The 18,218-nt window shown below is 42.4% G+C and overlaps 1 protein-coding gene across 5 annotated transcripts in view; it reads right to left on the bottom strand.

The window, feature by feature from the left end:
* The window catches only part of CARD14 (caspase recruitment domain family member 14), a 43,513-nt gene extending 26,156 nt beyond the window's left edge, over positions 1-17,357 (bottom strand). For 2 of the 5 annotated variants that reach the window (XM_087710132.1, XM_087710130.1), the window contains exons 1-7: positions 17,121-17,349; positions 8,101-8,335; positions 6,716-6,853; positions 5,798-6,123; positions 4,226-4,396; positions 3,388-3,507; positions 1,409-1,534 (exon numbers count right to left, since the gene is read on the bottom strand). In XM_087710132.1, coding sequence (XP_087566258.1) covers positions 1,409-1,534; positions 3,388-3,507; positions 4,226-4,396; positions 5,798-6,123; positions 6,716-6,853; positions 8,101-8,335; positions 17,121-17,162 — 1,158 coding nt within the window. In that variant the 5' untranslated portion in view covers positions 17,163-17,349. The other 3 variants (XM_087710134.1, XM_087710131.1, XM_087710135.1) reach the window with 3 other exon arrangements.
* Between the last annotated feature and the right edge of the window lie 861 nt (positions 17,358-18,218).

Genomic DNA, 18,218 nt, shown 5'->3' with positions numbered 1-18,218 from the left:
GATTGGGTCTCAGCGAGGCCGGAAGTGGGTCCAAAAATCCCAACTCACAGCACAATGGTGGTCCTGAGGACGAAGGCAGGGGCAGGGGCGGTCGGAAGGCAAAGTAAGCATGGGTAGTAGCAGCAGCAGCGAGAGCTGAAAGGCCGGTCATGATGGTCAAAGGCTCAATATGCAGCAGTGTGTGTGTGTGTTCTACCTGCCTCTGCTGGCGTGCAGGCTGGCATTTTGTTTTTATGTCAGACATAGCAGCAGGGCTTTTGGACATAACGGCAGGGCTTTTGGACATCGTGGCAGGGCTTTTGGACATAGCGGCAGGGCTTTTGGACATCGCAGCAGGGCTTTTGCTGCCCCAGCGCTGTGTCCACCATAGAGGTGGGACGCCTCTATGTCGGACATAGCGCCGGAGCGGCAGGGCGGCTTTTGCCTCTTGAAAGCTCTTGAAAGCTCTGCTGTGGGCGAAAGAAAGCACTTTAATCAGTGGGGTGCCGGGGGAGAGGACTGCCTCACCAGCCATAAACCTCACCGCACGTCACTGGATAGAGACCACTAAGTATGAACGTTTTGAGATTTTAAAAAGTGACAGAAATAAACTATAGGCAACAAGAAGCAGATTTCATGTAGCAATTAAAACGGCTTTAGTGATCAACTTAGAAATGCTGAGAATCAATCCAAAGAAAGGGACATACTATAGTACTATAGTAACCAATAATACTATAGTAATTTTAAAAACACAGGTAGTCCTCGACTTATAATTTGGTTAGTGATCATTTTAAAGTTACAATGGCACTGAAAAAAGTGTCTTATGAACACTTTTCACACTTTATGACCATTCCCCCCCATAGTTATGTGATCAAAATTCAGATGCTTGGCAAGTGGTTCATGTTTTTGACGGTTGCAGTGTTCTGAGTGATCACCTTTTGCGACCTTCTGACAAGCAAAGTCAATGGGAAAATCAGATTCACTTAACAACCATATTAATAACAACTACCATGATTCACTTCACAACTGTGGCAAGAATGATCATAAAATGGGACAAAATTCACTTAATAAATGTTTCACTTAGCAACAGAACTTTTGGGCCCAATTGTGGTCATTAAGCCAAAGACTACCTGTATTGATGGTAGCATTGGACATAGTGAAAAACTGGAAAGCTGCATGAAGCCTAGATTGCAAAGTACAAAATCAAATAAAAAATTATTTTAGGGGTCCAAAGGTACTGAGTTCTACCAGTGGTGATCATTTTACAGTTACATGATTTTACATGAATCAAGGTATTTAACTTGGCAATCACTGCAAGGTTCAATCAGGTTAAGAAGTCTGCCAGCAAGACAGTCTCTCATCTTTTGACAACCTTTTTGTCACTTTGAGTGAAAAGTCTTCATTCCATGCTAATCACATTTTCTAATACCTGATTTCTTTCTTTCTGTAGATCAGCTATTTGAGCTTGAAGAGCACTGATTTGCTCCTTGTAGATCTCACAGTCCACCTTCATCTTTTGACATTCAATTAAAGTATTTTCCTTTTCTTCCCAACACTGCACAAGAACACAAATACAGCAAGATGAAAGAATATAGTCTCGGTATCATTTTTTTTCCTATTTAGGCCCCATTGCTCTTATGACATGTAATATTGGAAAGTCTTACAAAATCAGTAGTCTAATGTGGCCTAAATTCTCTTTAACCTCCTATTACGAACTGTTGTCTGAAAACCAAGATGAAAACTTTGTATAATTTGTAAGCCACCCAGAGTCATCTTACAGGGGAAATGGGTGACATAGAAATTTAATAAATAAATAAATAAAAGCAATTTGCCTATAACCACCTTGCAAGCACAGGGCAACAGCGCTGTTGAAGACTTTGGGATTAGTAGCTCAAGATTACTGGCTACTGTATTAGGGTCAGTGGTGGGATTCAGCCAGTTCGCATCACTTCGCGGGAATCGGTTGTTAACTTTCTGAGCAGTTTGGTGAACTGGTTGTTGGAAGAAATCATTAGAGCAGAGAACCAGTTGTTAAATTATTTGAATCCCATCACTGATTAGGTCTATAATGCATATAATTCTGTATGTAAAACCAACGTTACAAAATATCTACTCTTCTTTAGTCCTGTTAGATCAGATCAAATTTAGTCATTTTCTTAAACAGGCTGTCCTTGAGCACTGAAGGGGGACTGATCTTACTGCAATTAATATACCATATTTTTCGGAGTACAAGACGCACCTTTTTTCCTCTAAAAAGAGACTGAAAATCTGGGTGCGTTTTATACACTGAATACAGCATTTTTGCCTCCCGAAGCCCCATCCTTTCACCAAATTGGGCGTGCATACCCTTATGGAGGCTTTTAGAGAGCTCCTAGGGGCTGGGGAGGGCAGAAATGAGCAAAAAATGAGCTGTTTTTTGCCCCCTCCCCCGCCTCAGCAGCACTCTATAAGCTTCCATAAGGTTATGCATGCAATTTTTTTTGACAAAAAACGGGCCCGTTTTTGCAAAAGATTGGCCATTTTTTGCTCATTTTTGCCCCCCTGGAGCACTCTGTAAGCCCCCCCAAAACTATTCATGCCTTTTTTGGGGGAAAACGGGCCGTTTTTGGGAGGTTTGCAAAGTGCAAACACTTTTTTTTCCTTTTGGAAAGTTCTTTAACTGATTGATGAGAATTACATTGATCAAGTGCTGTGCCAGCACAAACAAAGTCTTAGGTGCTGCAGATTGTCAGCGATTTCTTTCTCCAGCAGATGGATAAATACACCTGGAAACATCTGCCTACTTACATACTCTCTCTCTGTCCCTACCTACCTACTGTATTTCTCTCTCTCTCTCCCTCTCCCTCTATCTACCTACCTACCTACTCTCTCTCCCTACCTATCTACTGTATTTCTCTTTCTCTCTTCCTCTCCCTCCCTCCCTCCCTCCCTGTCTCTCTTTCTCTCTATCCCTCTACCTACCAACCTACCTACTCTCTCTCTCTCTCTCCCTACCTATCTATTGTATTTCTCTCTAGCTCTTTCTATTTCTCTGTCTCTATCCCTCTACCTACCTACCTAAACACACACACTCTCTCCCTACTGTATTTCTTTCTCTTTCTCTCCCTCTCTATCCTTCTATCTACCTACCTACTTTTTTTAAAAAATTACCTTTTCAAAACCTTGATGCGTCTTATACTCCGGTGCGTCTTATACTCCGAAAAATACCATACTTTTAATTTTCACATGGCTGCTGTCATATACATAAGACACGAGCTACTTCCTGATCCACGGTGGGGTAGGATTGGCACATAGGAGAGTGGGAATTCCTGAAAGTATATAAAAGGTGCCTCTCCTAGGCACAGAAAGAGACTTTTTCCCTCCCTCTTGCATAGGAGCAGGTAACTTCAGGTAGCATGGCATTCTCACCTGTTTTCGCTGATTCTCAGCAAGTGCTGCTTGCTCTCTCAGTGAGTGAAGTCGATTCAGCAATTCCTGTTTGCCCTCCAGAGCATCATCCAAGTTTTGCTCTAGAATATCTTTCTGCACCTGGGGAGGTAAGGCAGGCTCATTAGAGAAGATTTTTCAACCCAACCCCTGTCCCACGCCACACCTAGAGACAGATAGGGGTACCCTTATGGAAGAGAGTCTCAAGCTGTGCTATTGCCACCTAACCAGTGGTGGGTTCCTACCAGTTCAGACTGGTTCAGCCAAACCAGTAGTGGTTTGCTGGAACCGACAGTGACCCAGGCCTGCCAGGCCCCCGAACTGGTTTTCCAGGTGGTGCCGTAGGTGCCACCATCTTGTTTTTTTCTTCTGCGCATGCACAGAACAATTATTATTGTACTAGCATGCCACGCCCACCAAGCACATGCACAAAGCGCCCACAAGCGAACCAGCAGTAGTGACTGACGGAACCCTCCACTGCATCTAACTGCAGCCTGAAAAAGAACATTGTGCACTTGTAGGAGACTTACACAAAGGCATGCTAAATCTTGATTAAACGGGCTTCACCCCATTGTGCAAAAGACTTTGGCTTCCTTTGCAAGAAGCTGCCCTTGGCCAAGCAAGCTTTGGACATGCTACCTCCTGCAAACTCATATGGTTTTCTTCACAAGGTACCTCCCCTCATTTGCCCCAAAGAAGCCTGAAATTGAATTCTGGTGAAATTATTAATAATTATGTGTTACGGATCTCTTATCCTCCCTATTATTCCTAGGATCATTAGGAAAGGATGAATAGGAGCACAGCTGACAGCTTCTTTTACCACACTGAAGGTTTCCAGCTCCAAGAGTGACTTGAGATGCTGGTTCTCTTCTGTCAGCTTTAAGAGCTCATCTGTCTGCATCTGCGTATCCCCAGAAGTTCTTGAGGGACTTTTCCTTTGATGGCACGGTGACACTTGGGCTCTCTGCAGTTCTTGCTTCATCAGGTAGAGCTGCCATGGACAAGTACACAGAAAGAAAGAAAGAAGCTGTGAACAAGGTAAGCAGAACTGGAAAAAAATAACAGGTAATCCTCAACGTACAACTGCAATTGAGCTCTAAATTTCTGTTGCTAAGTGAGATATTTGTTAAATGACTTTTGTCCCATTTTACCACTTTTCTTGCCACAGTTGTTAAGTGAATCACTGTAGTTGTTACGTTAGTAACACTGTCATTAAGTGAATCTGATTTTCCTATTGATTCTGCTTGTCAGAAGGTTGTAAAAAGTGATTATATGACCCCAGGACACTGTAACCGTCATAAACATGAACCAGTTGCCAGTATCCAAATTTTGATCACGTGACTATGAGGATGCTACAACAGTCATAAGTGCAAAAAGTGGTCATAAGTCACTTTTTTTCTGTGCCGTCGTAACTTTGAAGTCACTAAATGAACTGCTGTAAATTGAGAACTACCTGTATTATTTGTGCAGTTCCTGCCACATCAGTCCTGAGCTTCTTTCTTTAAGAATGTATTTATTAGCTTTTATCCCGCTTTATTATTTTATAGGTAACTCAAAGCAGCAAACATACCTAATAATTCTACTTCCTCCTGTTTTCCACATCCTCAGTTTTGTGGCAGATCCCATTACTAAGTGCTAAATGGAAGCTGTCTACAGCCCAAGGGTACGGATAGCCCCGCGAACACAGTTAAATTGCACTAAAGATCTGATTGATTGCAGCACAAGAGGAAAAGGGGGAGAAAAAGCAAATGCTAGAGAAATCATAATAGCCAATTATTCTTCTATTTTCTTGAACTTATCTCACAACCAATAATACCCCAAGACTCAGCTGTAATGAACAACCCTCCCCACTCTGATTTTCAGGCATCCGATTGATTGTTTTTTTAAAAAAATAGTCTGTATTATTTTTCAGTTTTGAAGGATTTCTACCTTAAATCTGCATAGTTTGGGATCATGCAATATCAATTGGTATATAACTAAAAGTCCATCAATTCTACTATGGTCTGCTAGACATGCAATCCTGTCATTCAGATTAAGCTAGATTATCTCTGTTGGTTTTCCATTTGTTGGTTGGGCTGCATCGTTCATCTTCAGCAGCAGCAGCAGCAGTATCCATGGAAACAGGATACTGAGATAGATGGTCCGTGTGAGCTAACATTTCTCATATTCTATTGCACTTCCAAACAAAAGTGGAGAGCTACAGATGACTGCAGGTTACAAGCAGAACCATTCTGGTGCTCTAGCAAGCATTTTGCCTACAGTTATCCTCTTCTTAACCAGCAAAATGCCATGGTAAGTTCGGCAGGTCAGACCATCTGCAATCGCCCTACCAATGGCACCCAGGACCTGCTAATATGAACCCTAAAAAGCTTCATGCACCCTTCTTTCACACCTCTTCCTGCATGCTCCGGCAGCGGGTAATAGCCAGGTCCTTCTCTTGAAGCGCACTGCTGTAGCGCAAAGAGAGCCCATAAAGTTCATCTTTAAGTTTGAGCGCCTCATGGAAGTGAGCACTGAGTTCCCTCTTCATCCGGTTACACTCAGTTTCAATGCCCCGCAGGCTTTCGGCCTCAGCTTCCAGTCGGGCATTGTTTTCCTTGAGTCTGCGGCAGTGTTGAAGCAGGGACACCTTCTGGCGTTTCTCCTGGTTTAGCTCCTCTTGCAGGCTGCTAACTGCTTTGGCCAAGCATTCTGTCAGCTGGGAACTTTCAATCAGATCTAGAGAAAAGGAGAAAAAGCTTAGGCAGGTCTATGGAGATTCTCGGTCCTCCAAGTTATGGTTGCCCCAAAAGTGCTTTTTCAAGAGGCAAATGGACTTTGTTTTTTTTTTCCTTGAAGACATTTCGCTTTCCATCCAAGAAGCTTCTTTCGTTCTGACTTCAGAATTGAGGACAGTTCTAAAGTCAGAACTGAAGAAGCTCCTTGGATGAGCAGCAAAACATATTCAAGGAAAAAGCAAAATCCAATTGCTTTTTGAAAAAGCACCTTTGGGACAAAATGCTTAGAGTTCCCTCAACACCCAGACCTGAACACCATAAAGCTTCTACTTCAATCAGCAGAATGGTATCAAAGGCTCAGCTATGTATTATTTTTATTTACTGCACACTAAGAATATATTGTGCATAGGTAAAGGTAAAGGTTCCCCTTGCACTTATGTGTTAGTTGTTCCCAATTCTAGGGGGCAGTGCTCATCTCCATTTAAAAGCCAAAGAGCCAGCACTGTCCGAAGATGTCTCCGTGGTCATGTCTTTTGCCTAGAAAAACAATCCAGGTAAGAATGGGTGAGGTAGGAAGGATGGAAAAAGCTCACCGCTAAAATTGTTGTGGTCTATGGAAGGCTCCAGACCAGTAATGAGCACATAAATATCAGGGTTGTGAAGTTTCAAGCTTTCCAGAAAAGCAAGTGCCCCGTTTTTCCCACGAGATTTCAAGAGATCCAGCATATGGCCTAAAAGAGATCAGGAAGATCAGTAATGTAAAATGATGGGAACTAAAAAGTCCAATAACCTATAGTTACCCAGGCAGAGTAACATGAAGGACATGTGCCATACAGTTCACCCTTCCTCCAGAAATAACACTGTAATTTAATAGTATTTGAGTAACCTTACTTGCAACTCTCCTTTGGTTTCACTAAAAGCACTATCTTTTAAATGCAGTGTTACCCTGTATGTCTTAACCTGTAAATAAAGAACCAGCCTGCCACTTAAACTGGAACACTTCTTCGTTTACCTGTGATGGAGCTGTAACATTATACATTTTGTATGTTGTGTAATCTAGTTTATAGAATGGACTAGATTCCATAGGGTTCTATTATACCTGTTAGGAATATAATTCCAACGGTTGGGTTGGCAATATATAAATCATGTAACAATGTTGTACCTGTTTCTTTAAAGCATATTGTAAAATGTGATTGGGTGCTGTTTTCCTCAATAGACCATAAGAGGAAGCAAAAATGACTGTTAGCTCTCTCTCTGTTTGTTAGATGCTGGGCTGATCTGGAAGTGCTGTGAGCTATTGTAAGTTTTGCAACTGTTAGCAAACTTTGTGTACCGGACTGATTATATGTTACTGGACTATGTTATTTGGATTATCCCTTAACTGAAAAACATTGATGACTGACTGTCTTATCCGTGTATGGCTTGGACTGTTTGATGGACTCTGATACCTCTATTTCCACGAAAGTAAAAGCCTATTTAAACTGCAGTGTCACTGTATGCTGGTTTGTGTGTTCTCCAACACAACTCTCACAACGCTTCACTAAACCTACTCGCTCTCCCAACGGGGAGCTTACCTAACAATATCTATCCAAGGAAATAATTTCTCCCTCTCTCTCCCTCCCTCCCAGATAGAACCAATGCTACTTTGGATAGAACGAGGTGGCTCTTTCTGTAACCAGATTTTGGGTAGCAGCAAAACATTTAATTTGTGATATTTATATTGTGAAGAATAGCAAGGGCAAGGAATTTATTGCCCCATCCACGTCCCAAAATAATTTGGCTAGCTTTGGCTACTTTGCATCAGCTTCTTGGTGCCCTTTGACAGAGTAGTGCTGGAGCCAAGATATAATCCCACTGGACATCACAAGTCTTTATAACTGTTTCTCCATTGTCTAAAGCTTTCCTGTGCTCTGCACATGCTACAGTACCATACACCACACTGCTTTAAACGTTCCAATATAGTATCTTGGGTGCTTACCGACTCTCATGGCTCTATTTGTGAACTGGGGGCTGTGCAAGATTTCTTCCTCATCCAATTGTCCCAGCACCTTGGCCTGCCGTAAGTAGGGGGTAAGACGACTGGGGGAGACGCCCCTCACAATTCTGTAACGATGGCCCTCCACCATCTCCCATAAGCGATCTTCATCCATATCCCGAAGTTCTTGATCAACGAGGCTGGGATCATCTACTCCTGTCTCCCCCATAATGGAAACCTAAAAGGATAACAGATGTTGATAGTTTTTGGAAGCCAGTAATGAAAGAGTAACTGTACTTCATAAAAACTATCTCCAATTCTACACTGATATGAAGCACGGCAGAAATTAAATCCTAGAGGAAATGGCAAAACACTTTAGCTTTGAAAATATTACCTCCCAACGACCAATAAGATCACACAGGCTGGGCCTCCTTCAGGTGCTGTCGACCGGACAATGCCGGCTGGCGGCTCCCCGAGGGAGGGCCTTCTCTATAGCTGCACCGGCCTTGTGGAACGAGCTTCCTCCAGAGATCCGGACCCTCACCACTCTCCCGTCCTTCCGTAAAGCAACCAAGACCTGGCTGTTCCGGCAGGCCTGGGGCTGTTGATTAATTTCCAGCCCCACTTGATGGAATGGATGTTGTATTGTTTTTAATTTTGTATTTTAAATATTTTAAATGTTTTTATTTGTTGTGAGCCGCCCAGAGTCCCTAGGGAGTGGGCGGCATACAAATTCTATTAAATTCAAAATTCAAATTCAAATATTCCATAATCTTGCTGTTTTATCCAAATTACATTATTTCAGCTCCTTTTTATATCTGGTCTGAATGTCATTACTGATTTTTGCTACATTAGATTGAATTGTATTACTATTGCTTTGGTTTTAAATTGTATTGTTCTATTTTTAAATAATCATACAATGCCTATAGAAACCTTTTAATCAGTAATTTAATTGATTGATCACTTTAAGGCTAAAAATGAACTGTTGAGATCTACATTGGGGTCTCTCGGTTTGAAATGTTACTGTTACTTATTACTCAAAATAGCATAGTCTATAGTCAGAGCTATAAATAAAATAAAATAACAAAATGAATCTTGGTGCAAAAGTCTATATTCCAAAAATTATTTATGCTTTGTCTCCAGCGTCAAGAGTTCAGTTAACATAAATGGCCAGAATAGGATAGTTTGATGAGTTGAGACTCCACAATTTATCTTCTCCCAAGGCTATTGAAACCCTTTTATTCCAGACAGCACTTGGCTTGGCTGCCTTTCCCAGATTTTATTTAAAAATATTAAATAAAAAAAATACCTTTATTTAAAAGTCAATATATTTTAATTAGTCTTTAACGGGTGATCTTCCAATGTATGCTATAAGTAGTTTGTTTTTAATGAGAGAGGGTTGGAAAGGCCAAACACACCTCTTAAGGAAGAAAATGCTTAACCAGGATTAAAGACCTCGACTGAACATCACATAGACCAGGGGTGTCAAACTCAAAGCCCACAGGCCAGATCTGGCCCGCAAGGTGCTAAGTTCTGGCCCATGGAGCTGCTCTGAAAACAGTGAAGGATCAGCCCGCAGTTCCTCTGCCAGTGAAAATGGAGCTTGGGAGGCAGCCCTCCCAAGCTCTGTTTTCACTGGCAGAGGGTGGCAAGAGGCCGTTGCAGCTGAAAACAGAGCTCGGGAGCCCGTTTTCACTGGCAGAGTGCTCGGTCCACCACAGGCACACCCGACACAAGTGAATTTGAGCTGGCCATGCCCACCCTTCCCCCGAGATCAAACCCGACCTTGATGTGGCCCTCAATGAATTTGAGTTTGGCACCCCTGACAGACAAATGTCTCGCTACAGATCTACATGACTGAACATGTTTATAACATGGGAATTAAGCCTTCAGTCAATCCCTCAACTTTGAATTCTAGCTCTTCAGTAATTTAGAGGTGAGATTACAGATACGGGTAAGCCTCAATTTATGACCATAATTGAGCCTAACATTTATGTTGCGAAGTGAGACATTTATTCAGTGTTTTAACAGGTTTAAAAGACATTAAGTGTGTTTTGCCCTCTTTTGTGACCTTCCTTGTCTCAGTTGTTAAGTGAATCATTGTAATTGCTAAATTAGTTATATGGTTACTAAGTGAACCTGGCTTCCCCATTGACTTTGCTTGCCAGAAGGTTGCAAAAAGTGATCACATGACCCCCAGAGCAATGCAATCATCATAAGTATGAATCAGTCGCTAAGCATCTGAGTTTTGATCACATGATCATGGGGCTGCTAAAATTGTCGTAAGTGTGAAAAATAGTCACAAGTCACTTTTTTCAGTACCGTTGTAACTTTGAACGGTCACTAAAGGAATAGTTGTAAGTTGAGAATGACCTGTAGTCCTTGACTAAGGGCAACAATTGAGCCCAAAATTTCTGTTGCTAAGCAAGGCAGTTGTTAAGTGAGTTTTGCCCCATTTAGAACTTTTCTGGCCACAGTTATTAAGTGAATCACTGTAGTAACATAGTCATTAAATGAATGTGGCTTCCCCATTGACTGTCCTTGTCATAAGGTTGCAAAAGGTGATCAGATGACCCAGAAACACTACAACCATCATAAATATGAGTCAGTTGCCAAGTGTCTGAATTTTGAACTGGGATCCTGCAAAGGTCATAAGTATGAAAAATGGTTGTAAATCCCTTTTCTCCAGTGCCGTTGTAATTTTGAAGAGTCATTAAAGAAATGGGTCTAAGTCAGAGGAGGAGCCAACATCACAACAACACATCGTGCGATCTCGAGAGTCTGAGACCGCCGTTGACACTTTTGCCACTGGATGGTCCGGCAGGACCTAAACCGTCCCATAGAGATGGTGATCAGGAAGACAAAGCCTTGCTGGTCTCAGGGACACCGCAAAGTCCCTGATTGACCCAAGGGAAGCGCTTCAAGCCGGCGGCAAACAGGTAGCCCTGAGGCTGACGAAGTCGGAGACGGCTCCGGAAGGAAGGAAGTGAAAGTGAGTCCATCGGGTGAGGTTTTTTTTACTCTGAGAAAAAATGCCCAAACAAACTTTTTTAAAAAGATAAATTAGTCCTTTAAGTAAGAGAATAACGTGGCGAATTTAATTATTATTGGCCTGCCTTGGAAAGTTTTTAGTTTTTTCTTCTAACGATATTTTGTGGATTGAAGTGACCGTAATGTTTCCTGTTTCTCTGCTTGAAGTGAATGGATTGATTTTTTTTCCTTTATTTTTTACCACCTTATTTTTTGGCTTAAATTAAAACTCTCTTTTTTATTTTAACAAATTCTCCCTATTATTTGTTATTAAATTCCTCCAAAGATAATTAAAGATTTTTGTTTTCCATAAAATTGAAAAAAGTATGAAAAAGTGGAATCTGCCATTCGGAAGCCAGAGTCTGAAGTTTTTTCTTTGAAACAATGTATCCTTTGTTCATTCCTATTTGATCTTACTGACTGTAACTGAAGGGTTTGAAACTTGCTTACAAAAGCTAATAAAGAATCAAGGGCACGAATTTTTTTTTGTAGGTGCTCTTGGAAAATATTTTGGCAAGAGAAGGAAAAGGGAGGAAAAAGATAGAATCCTTCTCCTTTGAAGAGAACAAAAGAACTTGTGCTTAAGTTAACTTATATATATATATGTGTGTGTGTGTGTGTGTGTGTGTGTGTGTTAGTTATATTTGTGCTGATAAATAAATAAAGGGAGACTAGTATAGATCTATTTCAAGCTATTTAGCTTTCATCAGCTAGCCATACCCTTACTGGGATTCGAACCTGTGGTGTACTACATCTGAGGCAGAACTCTTAGCCATTAAGCCACAGGCCCTCCTCCTTATCAGCTGAAGCCAGGGAGGAAGGTATATATTTAGTGTCACAACCCCTGGTATGCCCCAATTATGGGAGGAAGCTAACTGCTTCCATTATCTGTCAATCGGCTCGTCACAAGAGTCCATCACGACAGAAACCCAATATTTTACTGTTGCCTTTGTTATATTTGTGTTATATTTGTGCTGATAAATAAATAAAGGGAGACTAGTATAGATCTATTTCAAGCTATTTAGCTCTCATCAGCTAGCCATACCCTTACTGGGATTCGAACCTGTGGTGTATTACATTAAGCAGTTAGCTTCCTCCCATAATTGGGGCATACCAGGGGTTGTGACACTAAATATATACCTTCCTCCCTGGCTTCAGCTGATAAGGAGGAGGGCTTGTGGCTTAATGGCTAAGACGTCTGCCTAAGATGCAATACGCCACAGGAAAGAAGGGAAGATGGAAAAGTGAATTTGACAATTTGGAGCTTTATCCCAGATTTCAAGATACAGGAGAAAAAAAAGGGTGATAATGATGGAGTTAAGAAGAGAAATCTATTCAGAAATAAGTTTGACAACCAAAGACAAGCTAATGTTAATAACAACTCAAGGGCAATGAGACTATTTGAGAGATCTTTTAAGCAATAAAGTGCGGAGTATTTGACCCCCCAGCCTGAGAGATGGAACACTTGGCCAATTAGTGGGAGGGAAGCACAACAGCCACTCGGTCTTATCTGGATTGAGTACAAGCTTGTTAACCCCCATCCAGTCTCTAACAGCTTCAAGGCCCTGGCTCATCACGTCCATCGCTTCATTGAGTTGGCACGGGGCGGACAGATACAACTGTGTATCATCCGCATACTGGTGGTATTTTATCCCGTGCCGTCGAATGATCTCGCCCAGCGGTTTCATGTAGATATTAAAAAGAAGGGGGGACAGGACCGAACCCTGCGGCACCCCATATGTTAGGGGCCTGGGGGTCGATCTCTGCCCTCCGACTAACACCGACTGCGACCTGTCCGAGAGGTAAGAGGAGAACCACCGTAAAACAGTGCTCCCACCCCCACCTCCCGCAGTCGTCGCAGAAGGATACCATGGTCGATGGTATCGAAAGCCGCAGAGAGGTCAAGGAGTACCAGGATGGAGGCGTGGCCTCTATCCCTGGCTCTCCAGAGATCATCGGTCAATGCGACCAAAGCGGTTTCTGTGCTGTAGCCAGGCCTGAAGCCTGACTGGAATGGATCAAGATAACTGGCTTCCTCCAAGGACCGCTGGAGCTGAAAGGCCACCACCTTCTCGACAACCTTCCCCACAAAGGGGAGGTTGGAGACTGGACGGTAGTTGTTTAAAACGGCTGGATCCAAAGATGGTTTCTTCAGGAGGGGTCTCACCACCGCCGCCTTTAAAGCGGGGGGAAAGACCCCCTCCCGTAAGGAGGCGGCAACAACCGCCTGGATCCAGCCCCGTGTCACCTCCCTGCTGTTGACAACCAGCCAGGAGGGGCACGGGTCCAGCACGCATGTGGAGGCACCTACAGCTCTCATGGCCTTGTCCACGTCCTCAGGGGTAACAGCCTGAAAATCAACCCAGCGATGACCTACCAGATTATCCCTTGGTGCCTCGGCTGGTTCTGCAGAATTGGAGTCCAGGTCCGCCCGAAACCGAGCAACTTTGTCCGCAAGTAATTGGACGTAATCCTCAGCCCTGCCCTGCAAAGGATCACCCGTATCCCTCCTATTTAGGAGGGAACGGGTTATCTTGAACAGGGCGGCTGGGTGCGACTCAGCGGAAGCAATCAGAGAGGCAATGTGAGTTCTGTTTGACGTCCTGATTGCCCGGATGTACTCTCTGATGCAAGATGTTAAAAGTGCTTGGTTCGATTCGGATTTACTGGATCTCCATTGGTGCTTTAGGCGTCTCTTTCGGCGCTTCATCTCCCGGAGTTCCTCAGTAAACCAAGGGGCCCTCCTGGATCCACTGCCTTGGAGCGGCCGTAGAGGCGCAATCCGGTTAAGAGACTCCGTCGCTGCCGAATTCCAAGCAGCAACCAGAGTCTCCGCCGGACTGCGGGCGAGAGTATCAGGAATAACCCCAAGCTCCGTCTGGAACCCCAAGGGGTCCATAAGTCGCCTGGGGCGGAACCACCTGGTCGGTTCCTCCTCCCTACAGTGGGGGTTTGGTCTCCGAAAGTCAAGCCTCAGTAGGTAGTAGTCCGACCATGACAGGGGTAAGATCTCACTACCCCTCAGACCAAGATCACAACTCCACTGCTCCGAAAGAAATACGAGGTCGAGCATGTGACCCGCCAAGTGGGTTGGGCCCCGAATTACTTGGGTCAAGCCCATGGTTGTCATGGAAGCCATGAACTCCTGCGCTCCATCAGAGTGTTCACCGAGCGAAGGCAAATTGAAATTCCCCAGAACCATAAGCCTGGGGAACTCAACTGCCAGCTCGGCTACCGACTCGAGGAGCGAGGGGAGGGCTGCTGCTATGCTGTTGGGAGGCAGGTACGTTAGCAGCAAACCCACTTGACCCTTGAGGTCCAACATCACCAGCAGGGACTCACACCCGACAAGCTCCGGAGCAGGGATCCTACGAGGTGCTAGAGACTCTCGGATAACAATGGCCACACCCCCACCCCTTCTCTGAGCCCTCGGCTGATGAAGCACCTGAAAGCCCTCTGGGCACATCTCTACGAGAGGGACTCCTCCCTCCAGGCCCAGCCAGGTTTCAGTAATACATGCCAGGTCTGCCCTCTCGTCTAAAATTAAGTCCCGAACGAGAGGAGCCTTATGAACTACAGACCTGGCATTTAGCGACAGCAGCCTGAGACCAGGGTCCTGATTACTCACACCATCTGGCCTTGGAGTGGGACTCATAGGGCCGGAAGGAGGGATCTCTGTGACGTAGCGAGCCCTCCTTCCCCGGTAATGGCCTGCCCTAAAGTCCCCGCCATATCTGCCCCTCCCTGTTAAGACCGTAATGCTCCGGCCCACTCCCGTGGCCGTGATCCCTCCACCCACCCCCACAGGCCCCGTTTTTTCCGACAGACCCTTCGAATCAATCATCCTCTCACATAAATACATCCGCTCATCCATGCATTCCCCACATAGGTCAATTAAAACACAAGAAATACAACAGTAATAAAGTTAAAACAGTGGGTATAGTCATCAGCCAGGCATACCATTCACACCACATTCCTAAAAAAATTTTGGAACACTGTGCCCATATGGATTAATAGCTGTGCAGATAGATCTTAAAAATTTGAGGTGGCTGAGCACCAAAAGTGGTATACAGGTGGTATACAGGTGGTAAGCAAATGGTATACCTTGTTCTTGGAAAGGTATGATAAAAGGTCCAGAGTCTAAAGAGTCTAAAGTCCGGGGTGGCCGTGGTGGATCGTGGAAGAGGGGGGGATGCAATAGGAGCATTAGATCCCCTCTTATAGTTTTGCCATCTTCTGTTGCTCCCTCCGTTGGACAAATATACCAGGGAGCAGACCAAGGAGCAGACTGTAGATGTTACTGGCAAGTCTGGGGGCCTCAGCACTCGTTGTAAGTGCCTCCACCCATCCAGAGTCCAGTGTGCCTCAGTGAGATGACTTGTGCGGGCGCTGTCCAAGATAATACCCCAAGGGCAATGACAGATGGTGATGATGATAATGATGGTAATCATTGAATGTTTATTCGTTAACGTATAATTAATTATGACAACAATAATGAAATGATAATGGTTATAAATTGTAAATTGGGACTTGGCGAAAAGACCTATAAATGTTATTAATAAACTTTAGTTTAGATCTTGTTACAAAGATATAATTACTTTGGGTCTGAAGAAAGGAGAGGTGATATAAATAGTAAATATTTTTTTTGTTAACCACAATAATAACAAGGAAATGTTAATGGATATTTTTGGTGATTAATAAGTAGGAATGTTAGTATTTTGTAGATTGTTTTAGATTATTATTAAATGTTCATTTGTTAACATATAATTAGCTATGATAATAATAATGAAATGATAACCTTAATTGGTAAAAATAACTTGGATATAAATTGTAAATTGGGACTTAGGGAAAAGACCTATACATTTTATTAATAAATTCGTGTTTAGAGCTTGCTATAAAGGTAAAACTTCTTTTGGGCCTGATGAGAGGAAAGGTGATATAAATAGTAAATAATTTTTAGTTAACTACAATAATAATAAGGAAATGTTAATGGATAATGTTTAATGATATATATGTGTGTGTATGTTGTATTAGTAAAAGCAAATTGAATATAAGCTTTAAATTGTGAGTTGTGGGGAAGAGGGGGGAAATGCTTAGATATTTTATGAACTGACTTTGTTTCAGAATATGTTATAATAGGTGTACTGTTATTGGAGGTTTATTGGAATTGTGAATGAATGCCAGTAGGTGGTTGTGTCTTTAAATACAAATGATTTTAGATAAAAGCACATCTAAATAATTGTAATTAAATGAGAATAGTGATACAGTGATAGTAAAATTCATTAAAAATTTTGATTTAAAATATACAATTCAATTTGAATGAAGTATATGTAATGATTTGTAACCAATCGACATGCTTTCTACAAGATGTAATGAAAGATGATTCTTTTTTTGTGTGTGTTTGTTTAATTAAAACAATAAAACTTTTCAAAAAAAGAAATGGGTCTAAGTGAAGGGCTACCTGTAGTTGGATAAAACAAGAGTAGTGATAAACTGTAGGTGGTGAAATCTAGCAGGTTACAATATTTTAAGCCTCCTCCTTTGTACAATGAATGTATTTATTGCAGTTATATTCTGTTAGGAAGACAAACACAATCTTCTCCCAATGATATCCTTACAGCAACTCTGTGAAGTATGATAGCCAAAAAGATAAACTTTTGTATAAGTAGAGATTTAAACTAGGATCATTCAGTCCTAATTCAACATTGTACAAACGAAAACCCAGGTTTTCTAGACACTCCTATTAAAGTCTTGCTTCTGGTCAGTTATCTGAATGGAATCAGAGGAGACCACTGTTCTAGCTCAGTACTTCTAAACCTTGAACAAGCTACTTCATTCTCACTTTGCCTTTGGGCTCAATTTCCAACAACCGAGTTACAAATCCTCTCACTTAAGACCTAGGAGCCCTTTCCTCCTCCTTCAGGCCAGCCTTCCCGCTGGCCGGACAAGCTGAAAGCAAAAGAAGAGACCCCCCCCCCCATCACTCGTCTTACCTGTTCCTGTTGATCAACAGAGTTAAACGTTGTTGTGGGCATGTTGTCACAGCATGTCTTAGAGGGAAACTGATTTTTGAGCAGCAGCTGACAAACTGGTTTTTCGGGAGGGCTAGTTCTGCCGGGCTGGGATATTTTCTTTATCCAATTCAAGTTCTTCCCTTTGGCTCAGGGCCAAGCCAAAAGTGCAGCAGATGTACACACCTTGATTGTAACATTCAAAGATCTCTTTAGATTGGGAGATAACCAGTCCCCTCGCTGCTTGGTTTTAGCCGAAGGAAAAAATAATTACACAACCAAAGTTCAAAGATTAATGCCATGGTGACTCAGTTCTTGTAGCAACACCTAAAGATCGACACTGCTTCCTTATCTGTGGATGGAATAGTAAGCACAGAGATTTCTATTTAACAATGATCACAATGGCCAAAATCTCTTGAGTAGGATGCTTCCGTGAAAACAACATGTTGCAATCCATGGCCACACATTCCTGTAAATTTATTTGCAACATGCATTTTCTGCTTCTTAGCTGAGCATGGAGTTTAGTTTGATTAAATGTTAAAATCAGAATGTCCTGATAGTTATCTTAAGGGTTGGGAAGGGGAGGAAGTAATTATAATTTAATTCTTATAGAAATACGGCAAGCACAACAATAAATATTATGGATAATAAACCCCATATTTAAATCAATAGAAATAGAATGGCAAAGTCTTCTAATGTTAACAGATTAAATATACTGTTAAACAAGTGATACAGTAATATGCATCTCAGGAACAGTTCCAAATCAAAAATATGTTATTTATTTAGATTTGGATGAAATTAAAAAATTGTTAGTTCTACTCAGACATCAAATTGTATATCTATAGCGTTCTGCTGTAGCTTACAGCAATGCTTCCCAAAACTGTGTCTTCCTCTTGAGTTAAATTACAACTCCTATCATCTCCAGGTTTCAATACTCAGGAGTATTGTCATCTGAAGCACCTTGAGGACACCAGTTTGATTATTTTTATCTTAAGAGTATGGAAATAATTGACTGTGCATAGTAATATAAAAATCCCACTTATTTAAGGCATTCTTAATAGCCATTGAGTTCAGTGACTG

Source organism: Thamnophis sirtalis, unplaced genomic scaffold, assembly GCF_051295495.1.
Source record: "Thamnophis sirtalis isolate CommonGarterSnake01/CBP01778 unplaced genomic scaffold, rThaSir2_p1.2 scaffold_3, whole genome shotgun sequence".
Lineage (NCBI taxonomy): Eukaryota > Metazoa > Chordata > Lepidosauria > Squamata > Natricidae > Thamnophis > Thamnophis sirtalis.
The sequence above is the reverse complement of the archived record's forward strand: the minus strand, read 5'-3'. Positions and strand labels throughout refer to the sequence as shown.